The sequence below is a fragment of the Ovis aries genome, chromosome 6 (assembly GCF_016772045.2).
Source record: "Ovis aries strain OAR_USU_Benz2616 breed Rambouillet chromosome 6, ARS-UI_Ramb_v3.0, whole genome shotgun sequence".
Classification (NCBI taxonomy): domain Eukaryota; kingdom Metazoa; phylum Chordata; class Mammalia; order Artiodactyla; family Bovidae; genus Ovis; species Ovis aries.
In genome coordinates this window covers 60,915,836-60,938,297 of record NC_056059.1, presented here as the reverse complement: position 1 = coordinate 60,938,297, position 22,462 = coordinate 60,915,836, and the positions used below count along the sequence as shown (strand labels likewise).

Sequence of the window (22,462 nt, the reverse complement as noted above, 5' to 3'; positions counted from 1 at the left end):
GGGTTCCCCCGCTTTGCAGACAGGGCATTTACATTTCAAGAGGAACCTCCGGGAAGGAAGAAGGGCGGTCTCTACCTCTCTGGAGCAAACACCTTTTTATACAGCCTGGGAGGGGAAGCTCTCCTTTCCTTGAAACCCAACTCCGCGATTGAAAGGAGATAGGCCGCTTCAATAATGCACATGCCCAGAGAGAGCCACGGCTGCTTCATCCTAAAGCCACACACTGCCCGCTGTGGCTTTCACATTCTTGAGTTGGTTGATCTGGTAAAGCATCAAGAACAATGTCCAACTGTCTATAGGGCCCAATGGGGCTCAGCTTTCTTAAGGAAGCCCTTCTTATTTTAAAAAATCTATGGAACCAGGGCAAAAGCAGATATTCTGCACTGCATAATATTTAGCTTGCAATATACCACCACTTAAAAACAGACTGTGACCTGGACGGAAAATGTTTTAAATCACGACCTAGGTGAGGGGCTATAGTGCTATATGGGCTTCCCTGGTGGTTCGGTGGTAAAGAATCCACCTGCAGACGCAGCGCAGGTTCGATCCCTGGGTCAGGAAGATTCTCTGGAGAAGGAAATGACAACCCACTCCAGTATTCCTGCCTGGGAAATCCCATGGACAGAGGAGCCTGGCGGGCTAGAGGGTTGCAAAGAGATGGACATGACTGAGCAATTAAACAACATAGTACTACTATATACCTAGGTCAAAATTCACGGAGGTGTGCACTTAAGAAGTATACACTCTCCTGTGTGTAACTATACCAAAATACTTTTTTTTTTCAAGTACAGCATGTCCGTGTTACAATGAAGGAAATTGGGAATAAACCACTTGCCTTCAAGAATTGTAAAGTGTTCTGCTCCTATCCCTCCCTTTATCACCATCCACATCAAAAATCTCTCCTGAGAATTTTAAAGTTCAAGAACAAGAAAAACACAATTCTCCAACTCTCAACCAAGCCAGTGACTACAAATGCTTCCTGGATGTCCTATGAACCCAAGTATGAAGCACAGAGGAAGCACCTGTCACAGGCCAAGCCATGCCAGCCACATATCACAGACAAAAGTGATATTTGATGGCTCATGATCTCGTCATGAGCCATCAAATTATGAGAGACATGATTGGGGCTTATAGCAACAGAGCTTTGGGTTTATTCTTCTGTTTTTGTTTGTTTGTTTTAACCCTATTTTTAAAAAGATCTTTCTAAACGCTGACTGAAGCGACTTAGCAGCAGCAGCATCACACTCTGCCCAACACTCTTGCTTCCTCGAAGCAGGTTAACCTGGTAAGGTGCAGGCCTCTGGCTGGAGCATTAGAGCAGCATTAAGTGGTTTCCCCAGGCAGTTCAGCAGATTTCAATCTGTACAACGGCATCGAGACGTGCGGTGCCACAGGGGGGTGTCTCTAAGTGACCGTCTGAGTAATAACAGGCTTCACCATTACCGGATCATGACTTAGCGGTACATTTCTTTCTTTGAACTACCAGGGAGGGTGAGCTGCCCGTCCCTGAGGAAAACAGGGTCAAATTAGCCTCCCACTAAGCTTCAAGAAAGGCTGCCTGCTGAAACAGGCTCACTGCATGGATCATAGGGGGTCACCTTTACCCCCTCGCGCCCTCCAAGCGTCCTAAGCCCCGCAGACACGGCATTTCGGGAGCGCGGGGCCACCACGCTGCGTCCACAGATAGACATCGAGAATCAGGATCGCCCAGCGAGCGCTTCCTGGACTGAGCCAGCCGAGAGCTCCAGTGATTTCCCTGGCCTGCCACCGAGCCATTTAAGAAGTGAAATATGCCAACGGGGGCAGGAACCGGCACCTCTGGGATGGAGAGGGGACTGCCAGTAGATGGGCAACGTCTATGCAGATGGTGCATTCGCAGGTGGGTCTTGCAGGCTCCCGGGCCCACTGTGCTGTGCCAGCCTCACACCTGACCCGGTGCCAGGAATACAACCAGAGGCTCCGGTGGGTGTGCGATTCCGTGAGACATTAACAACTCCGCTCCGGAAGAACGGGGATGGGGGCTCGGGGCGGATGTAGGACGGGGAGCAGGACTCCCGAAATGCGACGTCCACAAGGACTCCGGGGGCTCCCGCTTGATGCGCCTCTGCGGCGCTTCTGCTCGCACTGCGCTTCCCCGGGCAGCGCCTGGAAGCGGCAAGAGCTGAGATTTGCGCGACTGGCGGGCAGAAAGGATGGAAGGGCAGGGTACCGCTTCCCGCCCTCGACACGCACAGCTAGACCGCAGTGTCCTCCCTACGCGCCCACCCTCGCGCCAAAGCGTCCGGGGGTCGCAGCTCGCTCCAGGCCCTGCCGGCTGATCCGGAGCAGCCGGCAAAAGAAAGCGGGGGGTGGGGGAGGCGAGACCAGACCTGTCGTCCTGGTGTGTGTGGGTCGGCGGCTCCGGGCTGCCCCTGCCAGGCCGCCCGCCCGCCCGCCGCGGGGTACCTACCTCGATCCACTTCTGCGCCTCGGAGAAGGCAGGCTCGGGGGGCGGCTCGGGCTGCAGGGGCTGGAGAGCTTCCAGACCGAGAACGGGACAAGCCATTTGCGAAGCCCCGCGTCCACTCGAGCGCCGGGCCGCCGGGATGAGGACGGCCGCCGCCGCCGCCGCCGCAGGAGCGCGCTCCCCGCCCCTTCCCGCCCGCCCGCTCTCCTCCCCGGCCCGCCCCGCCCCCGCGCGGCGCAGGTCCCGGAGGAGCGCCGCGCTGCCGCCGACCACGCCGCCGCAGCTGTTCCCCGCGCCGCCCGGCTCGGCCGCGCCGTGTGTCCCCGCGGGAGCGAGCGCCCAGGCGCCGCGAGCTCCCTCTCCACCCCACCCCACCCCCACCTTCTCTGCGGACTCCGCACCACCCCCTCCCGGGCTGGGGTGTCAGCCACCGACTAAAAATAACCGAGAGTGAGCGCTGAGTGTATCCCTCCCCTGCCCGCAACGCGACCGGGAGAGGGATTCGGCCAGCCTCCCCGCACGTCCCCGCGCCCCGCCGGCTGCGGAGGGCCCAGCAAGTCGGGCGGCCACCTGGCAGACGCGCGGGCAGCGCGGCGCACGCGTCCCCGGGGGAGCCCCCGCTGCCGCAGCCGGGCAGGGGCCGCCCTCACCTGCCGCACCCCGCGCCAACCTTAGCTACGGAAGTGGGGGGAAAGAGGGGCAGCCCTCTGACCCGGTGCCAGGGATGTTCAGTCGCCTGATCTTTCTGTAAGATAAAGAAGATAAACGACCCTTTTTAACCTTTGTCTCTCCAGGCAAGCTACCTGTGTTGATTGATTTAACTCATTTTTATTTTGCACCTACTATGTGTTGGGACCACAAAGATGAAAAAAGACAAGGGAAGAGGGGGAGAGGTGGGGAGAGAAAGAACTGGGAAGTCTTGGCGCTCAAAATAATTACGTTCTAGAGGAAATGGGATAAAAAAGAAGATAATGGTGGAGAGTAATACATGCTAAACAGATAAAAGAGGAGAAGATAAACTATGACCTGGGAAGAGGATATTGCTAACTTCAGATTGCCTCTCCACCTTCACCTGGAAGGCTGACCTGTGGGTCCAGGCTCTGATAATGGAAGGGAGGGCAGGAGGTCAGCAGGCTGGAGGAGAGGGCCGTGGGGATGTTTTAGGTACCTCTTACTGCAGAAGGCTAGGGGATTGGCTGCTCTGCTCCACTCTGAGGAAGGTTGCAAGGCTGGGGCCCCTCGTTGAGTTCTCTGACGGTCCCCTGTCTCCTCTTGTTGCACCCCACTTCTCCATCTCATTCTGGTGTCTGGCCTGCCCACTCCCTGATAATCGTCTCTTTTACTTATTTAGCTACATGGAGGTCTTAGTTCCAGCAGGCAAGATCTTCCGTCTTTTTCGTGAGCTCTTTAGTTGCGGTATGTGGGATCTAGTTCCCTGACCAGGGAAGGAACCCTGGCCCCTTGCATTTGGAGCACAAACTCTTAGCCACTGGACCACCAGGAAAGTCCCAAATGGTCTCAATAAACTCTTCTCAGCCACCTTTATTTGAGCATGCCTGTTCAAATTTTTTTTTTTTGCATGAGAACGCGACTGAGAACGCGACTGATGACAAAGGAAGGTTTTTCTGTCGAGTTGACATGATGAGGTGACATGAATGAGAAAGATGTTAGCCATACAAAAAACTGGAGAAGCCATTTCAGATAGGTGCAGAGGCCTTCAGATGGAAATAAGTTTGGTGGAGGTCATAGGCCCACAGAAGACCAGTGTGACTGGAGTGTGTTAAGGAAAGAATCAGGTGGGAAAAAACAGCATGAGAGAGACAGGTGAGAAGCAGGTGTCAGACCACAGTGGACAGAGCAAGAAGTCCACGGGTGTCTCAGCAGCTAAGTGTCTTCCCTGTTCAGAGTCCAAGTTTTGTCTTTGTCCAATTCTGCTGTTGTAATAGGGGGATGAAACAAAAAAGCAGCCCTGAAATTCCACTATTACTGGCTTTGGAGTCAGACAGGCTTCAGTTTATTTACTTTTAGAACACTTATATGGTGCTTGAATTGTGCCAGGCACTGTTTTAAGTGCATTACAAATAATTGACTAATTCATTCCCTATTCCAACCCTGTGAGATAGGCTATTACCATTCCTAGGAAAAAAACCAGGGGACAGAGAAGGGTGCCGCACAGCTGGTGAGCAGTGAAGCCCTGATTCAAGCCCAGACAGCCTGGCGCCAGATCTACTCTTAACTGCACACCAAGCCGCCTTACCAGGCCCAGTCCAGGCCCTGCCACTTACAATACGTGCCTCAGTTTCCTCATCTCAAATGAGGTTGACATGGCAACATTTCAGCAAATCATTGTGAGGAGCAAACAGGAGTTCTGAATGTGAAAGAACCAAAACCGTGGCCGGCATATAATTAGTGCTCAGCACAAGCCAGCTGACCAGAAAGAACGGGAGGGAGGAGAAATTACAAAAAAGAGTGAAGACCGCAAGCAGAGGAAAAGGGTTAGTAAAATACAGTCAGAAGGTGACCTAGTCTCCGTGAAGAAACATGAAGTGAATAATTGAGAAAATGATCCAGCACACTGATACGAAATACCACTTTAGGCAGATGCCACCGCACGGAGTGACTAGGAGTTGGGAGAGCCCGTTGACCCAAATGACATAGCTGAATCCGTGGAAAACAAGCATTAGGAGTAAATCCACCATATCTCTGAAGTATCTGCTATCAAAATTGGTATTCAAACTAAAGCATATTTTTTTTTCTTTCAGTGAAAATGCTTTTTAAGTCTTTTAAGGTTTATAATCACAAAGTAACATTTGTTTTTCCTGAACTCTATTACCAATAACAAAGTCACATAAGTTACCAAAGGACTTTAAGGACTTTAAACTATAATAGAATTCAAACCTAGTTCCATTATCAATAATACTTACAAGTCATTGCTAAGCACCTACTATGTGTAAGAGATTGTACTAGCATCAGATGAATCCACAAAGGGATTTCATTTCTGTATAGTCTGTTTTTCATATGTAAAAGTAATATGCACCCGTTGGGAAAAAAGTCTGAAAAATATAATGAAGAAAACCAATCTGGAATAAACCCTACAATTCAGAAATCATTGCCACTATTTTGGGGATGTGAAGCAACATTTGATCAGGAAAAAAAAAACAACAACTGTAAGTCAATATACTGTATAATAAATGCCAAATGAGGGATATAAGGTATTTGAAAAGCATGGGTTTTGGTGGGGGAACAGATTTCTTAAAGTATCATTCACGTACCATACAATCCACCCACTTAGAGTGTACAGTTCAATGTTTTTTAGGTATATTCACAGAGTTGTGCAACCATCACCACATTAATTTTGGAGCATTTTAATCTCTCCAAAAAGAAACTGCATACCCTTTAGCAGTCATATCCCTAAACCCCCATGTTCCCAAGAGGTGGCAACCACTAATCCACCTTCTGTCCTTATAATATTGATTATTCTGGAAATTTCAAATAAATGGAATTGTACAATATGTGGTCCTTTGTGTGTGGCTTCTTTCACTTGGTAGAATGTTTTCAGGGTTCATCCATGTGGCAGCATGTATCAGTACTTCATTCCTTTATATGGACAAATATTAGGTTGATGAAAAAGTAATTGGGGTTTCAGACCATGAATTTTAAATCATTATAACTAGGTTCAAACACACCTTTATTAATCTAAATCAGAAGGATTACAATCAACACATTTTTGCCAACGAGAAATAAGTTGTTTTATTTCCATAGCATAAACAGTTCATGTTTCAGGATTCCACAAATTCTTAGAAAGCATTTTCTGCCTCCTGTTGGTTGTGGAAGCATTTTCCCTGCAAAATGTTGCTGAGATGCTTGAAGTAGTGATAGTCAGTTAACAAGAAGTCAGATGAATATGGCAGATGAGGCAAAACTTCATCGCCCAATTCGTTCAACTTTTGAAGCATTGGTTGTGCGACATGCAGTTAGTCGTTGTAATGGAAAAGAATAGAGCTCTTTCTGTTGACCAATGGTGGCTGCAAGCATTGCAGTTTTGGTGCTTTTCAATGTGCTAAGCATACTTCTCAGATGTAATGGTTTCTCCAGGATTCAGAAAGCTGGAGAGGATCAGATGGGTAGTAGACCACCAGTGACCTTGACCTTTTTGTGGTGCAAGTTTGGCTTTGGGAAGTGCTTTGGAGCTCCTTCTTGGTCCAACCACTAAGCTGGTGGTCACCAGTTGCATAAAATACACTTTTTGTCACACATCACAATCTGATGATGAAATGGTTTGTTGTTGTTGCATAGAATAAGAGAAGACAACACTTCAAAACTGTGATTTTTTTTGATTTGCAGTCAGCTCATGAGGCACCCACTTATCAAGCTTTTTCACTTTTCCAGTTTACTTCAAATGCCAGACAACCATGGAATGGTCAATGCTGAGTTCTTCAACAACTTTTCATGTAGTTGCAAGAGGACCAGTTTGGATGATCAGCTCGGATGATCATCTCAATTAATTGGTCATTGTCAACTTCCCATGGCTGACCATCGCACTCCTCACCTTCAAGGCTCTCATCTCCTTGGCAAGACTTCTGGAACCACCACTGCACTATATGTTTGTTACCAGTTGCTGGGCCAAATGCGTTGTTGATGTTGCAAGTTGTATCCGCTGCTTTATGACCTATTTCAAAATTGAATGAAAAGATCACTCAAATTTGCTTTTTGTCTAACATCCTCTCCATAGTCTAAAATAAATATAAAATAAAGAGCAAGTAATGTCATTAGCAAAAAAACCCATAATGCGTGAAAGTGAAAGTTGCTCAGTCGTGTCTGACTCTTTGGGACCCCATGGTCTATACAGTCCATAGAATTCTCCAGGCCAGAATACTGGAGTGGGTGGCCTTTCCCTTCTCCAGGGGATCTTCCCAAGGGATCTTCTCAGGGATCAAACCCAGGTCTCCCGCATTGCAGGTGGAGTCTTTACCAGCTGAGCCACAAGGGAAGCCCATAATGCAAGAAATGCACATTAAAATTATGTATAACATAATCACATTTAGTTAAGAAAGTATTACAATGTCAAACGGCAAAGTTCAACAATGCAAAACTGCAATTACTTTTGCACCAACCTAATACTATGCCATTCTATGGCTATACCATATTTTGTATATCCATTCATCAGTTGATAGGCCCTTGTGTTGTTTCCATGTTTTGGTTATTATGAATAATGCTTCTATAAACATTCATGTACAAGTTTTTGTGTGGACATATGTTTTCATTTCTCTTGGGCATACGCCAGGAAGCAGAATTGCTGGGTTATTTGATAACTCTGTGTTTAAACTTTTTGGTAAACTACTGACTGTTTTCCAAAGTAGCTGCACCATTTTACATTCCCACCAGAAGTGTAAAAAAGGGTTGCACTTTTTCTGCCTCCTTGCTAACACTTGTCATTTTCCAACTTTTTGATTACAGAGACTCTAGAGGGTGTGAAGTGGTATCTCACTGTGGTTTTAATTTGTGTTTCCCTGATGACTAATTCACAACCAAGATAATCACGATGGTGTAATCACTCACCCAGAGCTAGACATCCTGGAATGTGAAGTCAAGTGGGTCTTAGAAAGCATCACTATGAACAAAGCTAGTGGAGGTGATGGAATTCCAGTTGAGCTATTTCAAATCCTGGAAGATGATGCTGTGAAAGTGCTGCACTCAATATGCCAGCAAATTTGGAACACTCAGCAGTGGCCACAGGACTGGAAAAGGTCAGTTTTCATTCCAATCCCAAAGAAAGGCAATGCCAAAGAATGCTCAAGCTACCGCACAATTGCACTCATCTCACACGCTAGGAAACTCATGCTCAAAATTCTCCAAGCCAGGCTTTAGCAATACGTGAACCATGAACTTCCCAATGTTCAAGCTGGTTTTAGAAAAGGCAGAGGAATCAGAGATCAAATTGCCAACATCCTCTGGATCATCGAAAAAGCAAGAGAGTTCCAGAAAAACATCTATTTCTGCTTTATTGACTATGCCAAAGCCTTTGACTGTGTGGATCACAATCAACTGTGGAAAATTCTGAGAGAGATGGGAATACAGACCACCTGACCTGCCTCTTGAGAAGCCTATATGCAGGTCAGGAAGCAACAGTTAGAACTGGACATGGAACAACAGACTGGTTCCAAATAGGGAAAGGAGTTCATCAAGGCTGTATATTGTCACCCTGCTTATTTAACTTATATGCAGAGTACATCATGAGAAACGCTGGGCTAGAAGAAGCACAAGCTGGAATCAAGATTGCTGGGAGAAATATCAATAACCTCAGATATGCAGATGACACCACCGTTATGGCAGAAAGTGAAGAGGAACTCAAAAGCCTCTTGATGACAGTGAAAGAGGAGAGTGAAAAAGTTGGCTTAAAGCTCAACATTCAGAAAACGAAGATCTGGTCCCATCACTTCATGGGAAATAGATGGGGAAACAGTGGAAACAGTGTCAGATTTCATATTTTTGGGCTCCAAAATCACTGCAGATGGTGACTGCAGCCATGAAATTGAAAGACGCTTACTCCTGGGAAGAAAAGTTATGACCAACCTAGATAGCATATTCAAAAGCAGAGACATTACTTTGCCAACAAAGGTCCGTCTAGTCAAGGCTATGGTTTTTCCAGTGGTCATGTATGGATGTGAGAGTTGGACTGTGAAGAAGGCTGAGCGCTGAAGAATTGATGCTTTTGAACTGTGGTGTTGGAGAAGACTCTTGAGAGTCCCTTGGACTGCAAGGAGATCCAACCAGTCCATTCTAAAGGAGATCGGTCCTGGGTGTTCTTTGGAAGGACTGATGCTGAAGCTGAAACTCCAATACTTTGGCTACCTCATGCGAAGAGTTGACTCATTGGAAAAGACTCTGATGCTGGGATGGATTGGGGGCAAGAGGAGAAGGGAATGACAGAAGATGAGATGGCTGGATGGCATCACCAACTCGATGGACATGAGTTTGGGTGAACTCCAGGAGTTGGTGATGGACAGGGAGGCCTGGCATGCTGTGGTTCATGGGGTCGCAAAGAGTTGGACACAACTGAGCAACTGAACTGAACTGATGACTAATGATGTTAAGCATCTTTTCTTGTACATAATGGCCATTTGGACATCTTCTCAGAAGAAATGTCTATTCAGATCTTTGTCCTTTTGTAAATTGAGTCATTTCTCTTTTTGCTATTGAGTTATGAGCTCTTTATATATTTTAAGTAGGAGCCCCTTATTAGCTATATGATTTGCAAATATTTCCTTCCATTCTGTGCGTTAATATTTCACTTTCCTGAAGCTGTCCTTGAAAGCACAAATTTCTTTAATTTTGACAAAGGCCAATGCATCTATTTTTTTCTCTTTGGTTGTTTGTGCTTTTAGTGTCATATCTAAGAAGCATTGCCTAATGCAAGGTCACAAAGATTTATGCCTGTGTTTTCTTCTAATAGCTTTATAGTCGTCATTCTTACATTTAGATACTTAATCCATTTCTAGTTACTCTTTGTAAGAGCATGTGTTTTGAGGTTGAACTTAGTATGACAGTCTGGGTCTTCTGAGAAGCAGACACTAAGATGGAATTAAAAGTGCAAGAATTTTATTAGGGAAATGACTGTGAGAGAAAATGATAGAAAAGCAGCCAAAAAATGATACAAGTCTGACCTGAGAGAAGAGAGGGAAAGGAAGGCCAGGTAGAAGCATTGTAATAGCTACCTTTCAGTGAGGCCATCAGAAGATCCATGAACCAAAGTCAGCTTCCAAAAAAGTCATGGGTGTCCCAGAACAAGCCTGCCTTAGAGTCCCTGCTGTATCCCTGCTGAATTTAGTAACTGGCTGGGGGCAGCCCAGTGGGAAGTGCTGTTCAATGCTAATGTGGCAGTGGACTTCAGACCACAGCAACTGGGGCCGTTGGTCAGTTTAGCTCCCTAAAGGGCACATTTCATAGATGCCACATGTTATGTAAGTGAAAATGCTATTTAACTTCCTGGAGTCTCAGTTTTCTTGATAAAGCATCTGTTTCTTTGCTTAGCACTTAGTAACTAGGGGTTAATAATAGCTTTGGTAATACTATGTATTAAAAAATATACCTATAAATACAAGCACAGTTGCATACTCAGTCACTTCAGCCATGTTCAACTCTTCGTGGCCCTATGGACAGTAGCCTGCCAGACTCCTCTGTCCATGGGATCCTCCATGCAAGTATACAGGAGTGGGTTGCCATTTCCTATTCCTTATTAATATATACAATATGGTCAATAAATTGGACAAAGACTAACTCTAAATTGAGTGAATAATACTTTGAACTATGGTTGGTGGTAAATAAATGTACTAAACATCTCATCCTCCAAGATCTGACTGAAGTGTCATCTTTTTGATGACTTTTCTTAGCCACCACATCAAAACAAGTTATCTCTTCTTCTGTGTTCCCATAATGTAGTGATTCTCAATGTAACAAAGTAGATATGAGAATCTTTATGAAGGATTTGAAAAATAGTCCAAATTCATCATAGTTTGATTTTGAAAGCCATTTCAAAATAATGTGAATAACAATTTTAATTTTCCAGATTATGACAGGCTAACTTTCTCACTCATTATAACACTCATATAAATGCCACAAAAAATATATTTTTAATTTTTTACATGAATGGTTGAGCTCAAAAGAAATTCTCAGGGATGCAAAATGGAGAAGAAATGGAAAACTAGAGCAGTGAGCTTGTGAATTAGCTCTTAACTGTTCTGTGGAGAGACCTAGTAACTGTGGTTTCCAGCAGTTGCTAGACTAGTCTAGTGGGTTGCTAGACTCAGAATCCTAGGGCTGGGGTTTTACTCCTCTATTTCCAGGCCCTGGATCTATGCTATGTAAAAAAAAGAAACTGAGCAGCAACACACATATTCACACACACACACACACACACACACACACACACACACACACACACGTGAAATACTCCTTCAGAGAAAACACAGACCAGAAAATATTCCACTATCACCATCGTCATAGAAGGAAACAATAAGGAAGCTCCTTTTTCTTGACTTCGTCTCTGGGTGGGAGGTTGGTGAACCCCCCCTGAGAATGTGTAAACAAAGACTTGATCCACTTTTTGGACAACTTACACATGATCTGTGACCTCCCATGCTTAGAAATTAACTTAGAATTAGGTCTAGGACCTCTTGGGTACCTAGAAGATGCAAATGTAAAATCCTTTCAGAAGATACGCCCTCTTTCCACGGCTCACAGGATCCCCCAGACAAACTCTGCTGAAATGGAGCTTACCATCTAATAGTACAAAATGCATGCAAAAACCAGGCAATCTAAACAAAACTCAAGAGACTCAACAAAGAACTGATTAGGCTCCCAGAACAACTAGAAAAATAAAGCTGTAAATGTAAAACTCAAAAGATGTGATACAGTACAGATTAGACACAGTGAAAAGAGAATTTGTGAACTAGAATGCAGAGCTTTAGGGGAATTCCCTGGTGGTCCAGCAGTTTAGACTCTGTGCTTCAAATGCAGGGGACACAGATTCAGTCCCTGGTTGGGGAACTAAATCCCACATGCCTTGAGGCAGCTTAGCCAAAAAAAAAAAAAAAGTGTAGAAGAAGAATCTTTAAAAATTACATGGAACGAAACATAGGAAAATAGGAAAAGGTGCTAAGAGAATATGAATATTCCATAAAACAGTTCCTAGAAGAACAGGATGGAAGAGAGCCAAAAAAGAATGGCTAGAATCTTATAGAATTAATGAAGTACATGAATCATCAGACCCAGAAAGTATAATGTGTCCAGGATAAAGTAGTATATTTCTTTTAAAAATACATTATTTAATAATGATGGAAAAACACTGAAATAGCTGCTGCTTTACATCTCTGCATAGCTCTACTCATATAATATTGTCCTGTCGTTAGATGTATTGTAGGAATCAGCTCTTTGAAACTGGCACTGTTGTGGCTTAGTATCAAGTGAGTGCTGAAAAAATAAATGAATGACAATGGATAAATGTAATCCAGGACAAATAGTTTAAACCAATCCACAGTGAAGTCAAATACTTTTCTAACATATTTTTTTAAATTTTTCAGGTGCATTTGTTTCACACAATTTTAAGGGGATGTCATAAGAGAAATGTGAGTTTAAAAAAAGTGCTAATCACCTAGCACTTCTGAACTATTGATTTTCTAGGTACTGGATAACTCTCTAAAATCTGGGGTCATGACATCCTTCAAATCTAAGCTTTTTCATTTCTTTTAAAGTTTCTTCCCTTCCATTTTCTTCTTCGAGGACCTTTGTTGGAGTTGTTTCTCTTAGTGGTCTCCATGCCTCATCTTTTCTCTTGTATTTTCCATCTCTTTGTCTTTGTGACTGATGTCGTGGGTCACTTCCTACCTTTTTTCTCGTCTTTTTATTGAATTTTTAATTTTAGTAGAGATAATTTTATCACTAAGAGTTTACTTGTGTTGAACACTGCTTTCTTTTTGCAAAATATTCTTGTTTGTAGCTATATTAATGTTTTAAACGTGAATATATTAGAAATTAAATTTTTCTTCTGGGGTGATGGAAATGTTTTGCATCTTCATGGGTGGTGGTTATAAAGTTATATAAACAGAAGTGAATGAGCTAAACACTTCAGACTTGTGCATTCTACTCTGTAAATTTTGCCTTTAAAAATAAAATGACTTAAATACTCTTCCAACTGACAGTTCTTGTTAACAATTTTCCCATCAACATTCCTGTGGTAGTTATGTATTGAGTTTTATATTACATTTGTCATCAGCTAGAAATGTCATCCATGTTAATTCAGCTGGAAATGTTAATCATAGAGATTCTGATAATGCTATATTTGAAATGATAACCAACAAGGACCTACTATATAGCACATGGAACTCTTCTCAATGTTATGGGGCAGCCTGATGGGAGAGGAATTTGAGGGGAAGTAGATACATGTATATGTATGGCAGAGTCCCTTCACTGCTCACCTGAAACTATCACAACATTGTTAATCGGCTGTACCCCAATACAAAATTAAAAAGGTTTGTTTTTTTTTTTAAGAATAAGGGTATGGAAGGCTCTGTTCTCACAAAAAAGAAAAATGTACAGTGTAGGGACGTCCCCAGTGGCTCATTGGTAAAGAATCCATCTGCCAGTGCAGGAGACATGGGTTTGATCCCTGATCCAGGAGAATCCCACATGGCAGGGAGCAACTAAGCCCAAGAGCCACAACTGCTGAGCCTGTGCTCTAAAGCCCACAAGCCACAGCTACTGAAGCCCTTGCACCCTAGAGCCCGTGCTCCACAGAAGCCACGGCAACGAGAAGCCTGAGCACCGCAACTAGAGAGCAGCCCCCCTTGCTGCAACCAGGTAAAAGCCCACACAGCAACGAAGACCAGCACAGCCACGAGTAAGAAATAACAACCCTTTAAACAAATGCGCACTGTGCTTATAACTGTACACACTGCGTTAGCAGAACTATTTCTGATAGGTTAGAACATCCAGTTGGACTAGAAGTCACTGCGAACCAAATCCTCCATCTGTAACTTTATGAGTCTGATGATGGAAAGAATTTTCTACAGACTAACTCCTGGCTCCATTTCCATCTTGTTTCTCCCCCACACCCACATCCCAGGGTGCCAGGCACCATAGGACGTGTCATCTCTCTCTCAATCCCTTTGTATCACAATGCTGAGTGATTGGCAGAGTGGGCAGCGGAAATATTACTAGGAGTTGTCCCTATATCAGAACAACTGCCCACCCACATAAACATATCCCACTAAATCCATATTCAGTGTATCCCCAACTCAATTGCTCCTTACCCAGATCCCCAAATACCTGCAGCCATTTCCTTAGCACTCAATGGAGGGGAAGTCTCTGTGGAAAGTGACACAAGCCCTAACTTTTGCAGTTAAAATCTCTTTTACAAATGTTACAAAAATACACGACCATGTAAATATTCTGAAGGCTAACCTCAGGGTCTTGGAAGAAGCCAGTGTGAAAGAGGGAACACAAAGCTTAAAATCCCTCAGCCTCCCAGTTAATCCACCTCTAGATGTGAGACAGACAGAAGTGAAATGAACTCTCTTCAGTCATTAATTCCAAAATGCATAGTACTCTTCAGAGTTACTTATTCCTCACATATTAATTGAGTACCTGGAAGTTCAGACAAAATATGTATTAATGATATCTTTTATCCCTAAAAGAAAACATTGACAGAAAAATCACATTGATTTGAACATCTATTCTTTATAGGAAATGAAGATGGAAACAGTGATTTCTGCTTGTGATGGGCTCACTTAGTAAAGAATATAGTTTTTGTGCTGTATGGGCTCGCTTAGTAAAGAGTATAGTTTTTGTGCTGGAGAATGCTAAAGCTTATTAATGATTTTCAGATTTCAGCAGTTAAATCCTTACACTATCTTTCTCATATCTGATACTCACAGACACTTAAGTGTATCTAAGCATGTACCTGAGTATCATTTATAATCCTGTTATTAACTAAAGTTAAAGCACTTTAGGAGGGAATACTAAACATCTCTGCAGAGAATGGTAGAATAGTACAGTCCTTTTTAAAACTGTGTTGATGGGGAGCCTGTTTCCTATTCAGTTCAAATGCCAGGCAGTATGGCTGCTTCCTCTGTTCCCATGGAAACCTCAGCCTTGCTGAAGTTCAAGTTAATTTCTTACTGCCATCTGCCTGTTGAGCTACGGGGCTTTCTCTAGCTAATATCATGCAGAGGCCTGTTAGGAGAATGAAGTTTACTTAGGAACTCCCTGGGCTGTTCCAACAGGAGGTCAAGATTGAAAACAGATCCAGCTGAACCTCCATGCAGCATTCGCTAAAGGACGAAAGGAGTTAAAATATACTGTGTGAGGTTTTATTTAAAAATCAACCTATGTTTAATACCAATTGACTAGATGGGACATTAAAGAGTTCATTTTACATTGGACCAAGTTTGGGTCATTTTTCATCCCTTTAAACTCTAAAATTGCCACATTTCTATGTGTTTCTTGAAAATGTTGATGATGATATCTCAAATCAAAGGTTACAGACTAGTGACCGGTGATTCAGCTCCGGCCTGCAGACATGGTTTTTTGGCTCACACAGTGTTTTAAAACAATGCTTGAATTAGTTGCCAAATTCCAGAAATTAGGGAGCCCCATGAGAGGGGAAAAAAAACGTGCTCTGGATTTCCAACTTCTCTTTTAAAAACTTATAAGATGTGGCTGACTCTGCATTCCTGCATGGTCAAAGCCAAAGCACAGTAATGGCTGCCCCTGGGAGGGGCGTGGCTCTCCCATTTGCCACAGTCCCTGTGACTCCTTTCCCCTTTCACACCTGCCTGTTTCATTCATTGGTAGTAGCTGTGTGGCCTCTACGACATTTGCATTCAGAAGTCCTCCCTTAAATTCATGTAGTGCTCATTTCCTAACCCAATCATGTACTGGTTCATAGAATACAGTATTTTTATCAGCCTAACACATAGCGTGGGCTTCCCCGGAGGCTCAGTGGTAAAAAACCTGCCTGTCAATGCAGGACATTCAGGCTCCATCCCTAGATTTGGAAGGTCCCTGGATTGGGAAGATCCCTTGAAGAAGGAAATGGCAACCATTCCAGTATTCTTGCCTGGGAAATTCCATGGACAGAGGAACCTGGCAGGCTACAGTCCATGGGTCAGAAAGAGTCAGACATGACTCAGTGACTAAACAACAACACATAGGGTATCGAATAATCAATCCTTTTCACTCATCAGTAATATCAGTCCCTTTTGTTTGCTTCTCTAGCTTAATTCTCTAGCAGAAATTACTTGATTTAAATAGTTTGCAATGCTGCCCATCAATTATCAAGCAGAAGACTGTTCTCTACCGAAGAATGGTTATGGGTAATAATCAGCTGTATTTGTTGTTTGCTTACTAAGTGGCATCACTGTACTTTATAGCAACTCCATACAGAGTCATTATAATGTTCTGTTTTACAGATGAGAGAACTGAGCTTTAGAAGGATCAATAATTTGTCCAAAGTCATAATAGCTAATAGATAATTAATTCCAGCTTCACTCAGTTCTTTCTGATTCTAGAGTCTGCACATTAAACCACTATGGTTTATTTATCCTCATTTTAGGTAAGTGTATTCACCAAGAGTTTCAATTATTCCTGTATTTCTACATCTGTTTTTAAAATATGTTCAGAATGGGAAAAAAAATCTGTGACACAATCCTTTTCTTCTAGGAATATAGAATTTCAAAGAGAAGCATCATTGTTTTAGCAGGTTTTATTGCCTACACTCCTGGAGAGGGGCATGGCAGCCCACTCCAGTGTTCTTGCCTAGAGAGCCCCCTTCGGCAGAGGAGCCTGGCAGGCTGCAATCCATGGGGTCACAAAGAGTCAGACATGACTGAGCGACTAAGCACATTGCCTACACTGCCCACAAACAAATAAATATGCAATAATAAATGTTATTTATTATCATATGTTAAACATATAGCACATGTGTTTAATAGTATATGTTAAACATATAGCATATGTACAGTGTACATATATGTAAATATATGTCAAACATGTGTACATATATGTTAAACATATAGCATAATATATGTTTCTTAGAGGGAAATAGAAAGACCTATGATAATGCACATCACTGAAACAAGGAATAGCCGGAAGAAAAAGTATGCACAAAGAGATTTGGAAGTACATGAGAGTATGGTGCTTTGGGAAAGTTGAAAGGAATTGGCCTGAGCAAAGAATAAGAAGAGGAATTTCACAAAAGGGTGAGTACAACTGGACAATAACATAATGGGATAACACTCTGAAATATTACCAGGTGTTTTTTAAATTTTTTAAATTTTATATTGGAGTATAGCCAATTACTAATGTGATAGTTTCAGATGGACAGCAAAGGGACTCAGCCATACTTAGCCATGTATCTATTCTCCCTCAAACTCCCCTCCCATCCAGGTTGCCACACAACATTAAGCAGAGTTCCCTGAGCTGTACATTAGGTTCTTGTTGATTATCCATTTTAAATATAGCAGTATGTACTTGTCCATCTCAAACTCCTTAACCATCCCTTCCCCTCATCTTTCTCCCCCTGGTAACCATAAGTTCTTTCTCTAAGTCTGTGAGTCTGTTTCTGTCTTATAAATAAGTTAATTTGTTTCATTTCTTTTTAGATTCCCCATATAAGGGATAGCATATGATGTCTCTCTCTGTCTAGCAGGTGTTTTTAAATGGGCATTTTACTTTCTCCCTTTCCCCTTCCTTCCCAGCATCTCAGCAGCTCAGAGTTCCATACTGATGGCCTCAGGGAAGTGGTGGTGTGACTAGGCAGGCAGGTGGAGCCTTCCAAGAGCTTCATGATCCCTCTCACATGCCAGCTTGTCACAGGGCAGCAAATGCCTGTGTCCCAAAAGGGGCCTCAGAAATGGTGGAGTGGTGTCAGAACTGAAATCTCCTCCTACATGGGAGTAAGGGACACCTCGACATCTTTTTGTCTGATCCCACAGGGACTGATGATCCAAGACTAAGTAGAAGGATAGCAATCTCATCCCAATAGATACTAGAGAGGAGAAGTGGCATCACCAGTCAGCAGATACCCCCAAACTCACACCAACACTCATACCTAACATGTGATGATGTTCAATTGTGATCCCAGGGAAAAGTGTGTGAACTAAGTTCCCATCTGCCCAGTGGAATGAGGCCCCAGAGACTGAGAAAATAGGCTGAGCACAGAAAAATAAAGAAGCAGTGCCTTCTGCACACCTGAACTGAGAAACGAGGGTCATAACATTTTTTAGAAATCAGAAATACATATTATAATAAAATTCCACTTGCTTTGCCTATCAGATTGACAAATGCTAAATAGGCTGATAGTTACTTTTGTCAGATTGTAGGGGGACAGACATTCTCCCTGGTGAGAGAGTAAAACCAATATAAACACTCTTGACATACCCATTTCAGCACCACGGAACCATTGTAAGGAAATCATTGGACATGCACTCAGGGCATAAAGAAGACTCATTTCAGTGTTGCTTGCGATAGTGCATAATTGTGACATACCCATTGAAAGTAGAGTTTAATAACTTAATTTACTTAATAGTAAATTATAATAAATTATTAAAGTGGGACAACACATAGCCATTAATATAATTGAGATCATTCTCTACTTACTGACATGTCCGATGCTTATAATATATAGTTAGAAAAGCAAGTTTTTAAATAATGTGTATATTATGATCAAATTCTTGAAACTATAGACTTTTGCTTGCATAGAAAAAAATCTGTGAGGATACACACCAATGTGTTAATGATGACGATCTTTGATTGGTGTGATTATGAGTCATTTAAATTTTGTTTCCATTTGACTTCTCTGTGTCTTCTAATTGTTTTGAAATCGATATGAATTACTCATGATACTATTTTTTAATGCTTATTTTAAAAAAGAAAGTACCTGAGGATGATGATCACAGATAAAAAATAAGGGTGAGAAATGGAGAAGCGCCCAGGGATCAGATCAAGAGATCAAAACCTGGTATTTGTTCTGCCTTATACATCACATAGACATTTTTTTCCAACATCTCAGTAAACAACACAAATATAAAAATGGCTGAGCCATTTCTCTCAACAGGCACTGAGAGACCTTGATAATTAATACTAGAGCCAATATCTTAACATTTTTATTATGGAAACAGTTAAATACGGATAATTTATTTTCCCTTGCCTATGTTGCCTAGGCAACACAATAGAGAGTGGCATGTCTTTAAGGTGATAATTATCTGCTCTCCACCCAATACACCACAATTATTATTTGTACTTCTGGTTCTCCTACTTTTATTCAGAGCCAGCCCAATAGGGCCCCATGGACTCCCAACCAAAAGGTAGTGATTTTTCAAGTAGCACCTGCTCCCCTGCTGGTCCTCTCCTCCCTGGAAAGAAGGTGCATTACACCTCCTCCAGGTAATTCAAATATGTCTCCCCCAGCTGCTCAGTCCAATCTGTACTATCCTGTTGTAACTTGTCACATCCTTTTTCTTGGTTTAACATTTGCCCTGGTTTCCTAGGGCTGCTGCAGCAAATTACCACAAATGTGGGGCCTTGCAACAATGAGAATTTATTCTTTCACAATTCCGGAGGCCAGAAGCCCAAAATCAAGGTATCAGGAAGGCACTCTCCCTCTGAGGGCCTAGGCGAGACTCTTTTCTTGTCTCTACCTTCTTAGGGGTTCCTATTGTTCCTTGGTTGGGGGTAGCACAACTCCAGCCTCTGCTTCATCTTCACTTGCCTCTCTCTCTCTCTCATTTATCTTAACTGAACGTCTATCAACGGATTTAAGACTCACCCTGAATCCAGCATGCTCTCACCAACACTTCATTGCCTCTGTGAATAACCTTTTTCTTAAGAAGGCCATATTCACAGGTACTAAAGGGTAGGATTTGGACATACTTGGTGAGGGGGTAGAGGGACGGGGAGGTGGCGCACAATGCAACCTAGTGGGCTTCCCAGGTGGCCCTAGTGGTTAAAAAAAAAAAAAAAAAAATGTGCCAGCCAATGCAGAAGACATAAGACACGTGGGTTTGATTCCTGGGTCAGGAAGGTGCCCTGGAAGAGCACATGGCAACCCACTCCAGCATTCTTGCCTGGAGAATCCCATTGTCAGAGGAGCCTGGCGGGCTATAGTCCATGGGGTCTCAAAGAGTCCATGGAGTTGGAAAGAGCTGGATATGGCTGTAGTGACTTAGCACACACATAGGCAATGCAACCCAGTATGATGTCACACCTATATATACTCTTCTTTTTAGATAAGGAGCTAACTATCATTACAGCTAACATTTACTGAGAACTTATTCAAGCATTATGTTTAGCATTTTACCAACATTATCTCAGTTCAGTTCAGTTCAGTCACTCAGTCCTGTCCGACTCTTTGCAACCCCATGAATCGGCACGCCAGGCCTCCTTGTCCATCACCAACTCCCGGAGTTCATTCAAACTCACGTCCATCGAGTCAGTGATGCCATCCAGCCATCTCATCCTCGGTTGTCCCCTTCTCCTCCTGCCCCCAATCCCTCCCAGCATCAGAGTCTTTTCCAATGAGTCAACTCTTCACATGAGGTGGCCAAAGTACTGGAGTTTCAGCTTTAGCATCAGTCCTTCCAAAGAAATCCCATGGCTGATCTCCTTCAGAATGGACTGGTTGGATCTCCTTGCAGTCCAAGGGACTCTCAAGAGTCTTCTCCAACATCACAGTTCAAAAGCATCAATTCTTCAGCGCTCAGCCTTCTTCACAGTCCAACTCTCACATCCATACATGACTCCTGGAAAACCATAGCCTTGACTAGACAGACCTTAGTCAGCAAAGTAATGTCTGATTTTGAATATGCTATCTAGGTTGGTCATAACTTTTCTTCCAAGGAGTAAGCATCTTTTAATTTCATGGCTGCAGTCACCATCTGCAGTGATTTTGGAGCCCCAAAAAATAAAGTCTGACACTGTTTCCACTGTTTCCCATCTATTTCCCATGAAGTGATGGGACCGGATGCCATGATCTTCGTTTTCTGAATGTTGAGCTTTACGCCAACTTTTTCACTCTCCTCTTTCACTGTCATCAAGAGGCTTTTGAGTTCCTCTTCACTTTCTGCCATAAGAGTGGTGTCATCTGCATATCTGAGGTTATTGATATTTCTCCCAGCAATCTTGATTCCAGCTTGTGTTTCTTCCTGTCCAGCATTTCTCATGATGTATTCTACATATAAGTTAAATAAGCAGGGTGACAATATACGGCCTTGACAAACTCCTTTTCCTATTTGGAACCAGTCTGTTGTTCCATGTCCAGTTCTAACTGTTGCTTCCTGACCTGCATATAGGTTTCTCAAGAGGCAGGTCAGGTGGTCTGGTATTCCCATCTCTCTCAGAATTTTCCACAGTTTATTGTGATCCACACAGTCAAAGGCTTTGGCATAGTCAATAAAGCAAAAATAGATGTTTTTCTGGAACTCTCTTGCTTTTTCGATGATCCAGAGGATGTTGGCAATTTGATCTCTGGTTCCTCTGCCTTTTCTAAAACCAGCTTGAACATCTGGAAGTTCACGGTTCACGTATTGCTAAAGCCTGGCTTGGAGAATTTTGAGCATGAGTTTCCTAGCGTGTGAGATGAGTACAATTGTGCAGTAGTTTGAGCATTCTTTGGCATTGCCTTTCTTTGGGATTGGAATGAAAACTGACCTTTTCCAGTCCTGTGGCCACTGCTGAGTGTTCCAAATTTGCTGGCATGTTGAGTGCAGCACTTTCACAGCATCGTCTTTCAGGATTTGAAATAGCTCCACTGGAATTCCATTACCTCCACTAGCTTTGTTCATAGTGATGCTTTCCAAGGCCCACTTGACTTCACATTCCAGAATGTCTGGCTCTAGATAAGTGATCACACCATCGTGATTATCCTGGTTGTGAAGATCTTTTTTGTACAGTTCTTCTGTGTATTCTTGCCACCTCTTCTTAATATCTTCTGCTTCTGTTAGGTCCATACCATTTCTGTCCTTTACTGATCCCATCTTTGCATGAAATCAATTAAGTTACAAAATATTTTATCCCCCATCCCACTCCTCCAATCCCCATATACAACACAAACTCCAGTTTCCGTTACTTTGCCTTCTGGTAAGGAGAGTCACATTTCAAAATTCCTGCCAAGGAATAAAGCAACAGCTTTCACAGGAGAGGAAGAATGGCTGCTCCTGGGCAATCACCAGTGTGACCCGTTTGGCCACTTTCTGAAGCTGCGCAGCTAGACTTACCCGTGATTCTAATGCCAATGTGATCTGCAAAACTTAATACCTGATACTAGGCTGAAGAATTGATGCTTTTGAACTATGGAGTTGGAGAAGACTCTTGAGAGTCCCTTGGACTGCAAGGAGATCCAACAAGTCCATCCTAAAGAAATCAGTCCTGAATATTCTTTGGAAGGACTGATGCTGAAGCTGAAACTCCAACACTTTGGCCACCTGATACGAAGAGCTCACTCATTTCAAAAGACCCTGATGC

At 43.1% G+C, this 22,462-nt stretch overlaps 1 protein-coding gene and 1 long non-coding RNA gene across 43 annotated transcripts in view; one reads left to right on the top strand and one right to left on the bottom strand.

Moving 5' to 3' along the window:
• Positions 1–2,587, bottom strand: part of LIMCH1 (LIM and calponin homology domains 1) — a 352,732-nt gene extending 350,145 nt beyond the window's left edge. For all 42 annotated transcript variants that reach the window (XM_027970954.2, XM_027970957.2, XM_027970951.2 and 39 more), the window contains exon 1: positions 2,450–2,587. In XM_027970954.2, the coding sequence (XP_027826755.1) occupies positions 2,450–2,545 (96 nt within the window). In that variant the 5' untranslated portion in view covers positions 2,546–2,587. The remainder of the gene's footprint in view (positions 1–2,449) is intronic.
• On the top strand, positions 1,674–13,130 carry LOC132659945 (uncharacterized). The gene is made up of 2 exons (XR_009601030.1): positions 1,674–1,879; positions 6,836–13,130. It is a non-coding gene; the product is annotated as an uncharacterized LOC132659945 (long non-coding RNA).
• Positions 13,131–22,462: the final 9,332 nt, after the last annotated feature.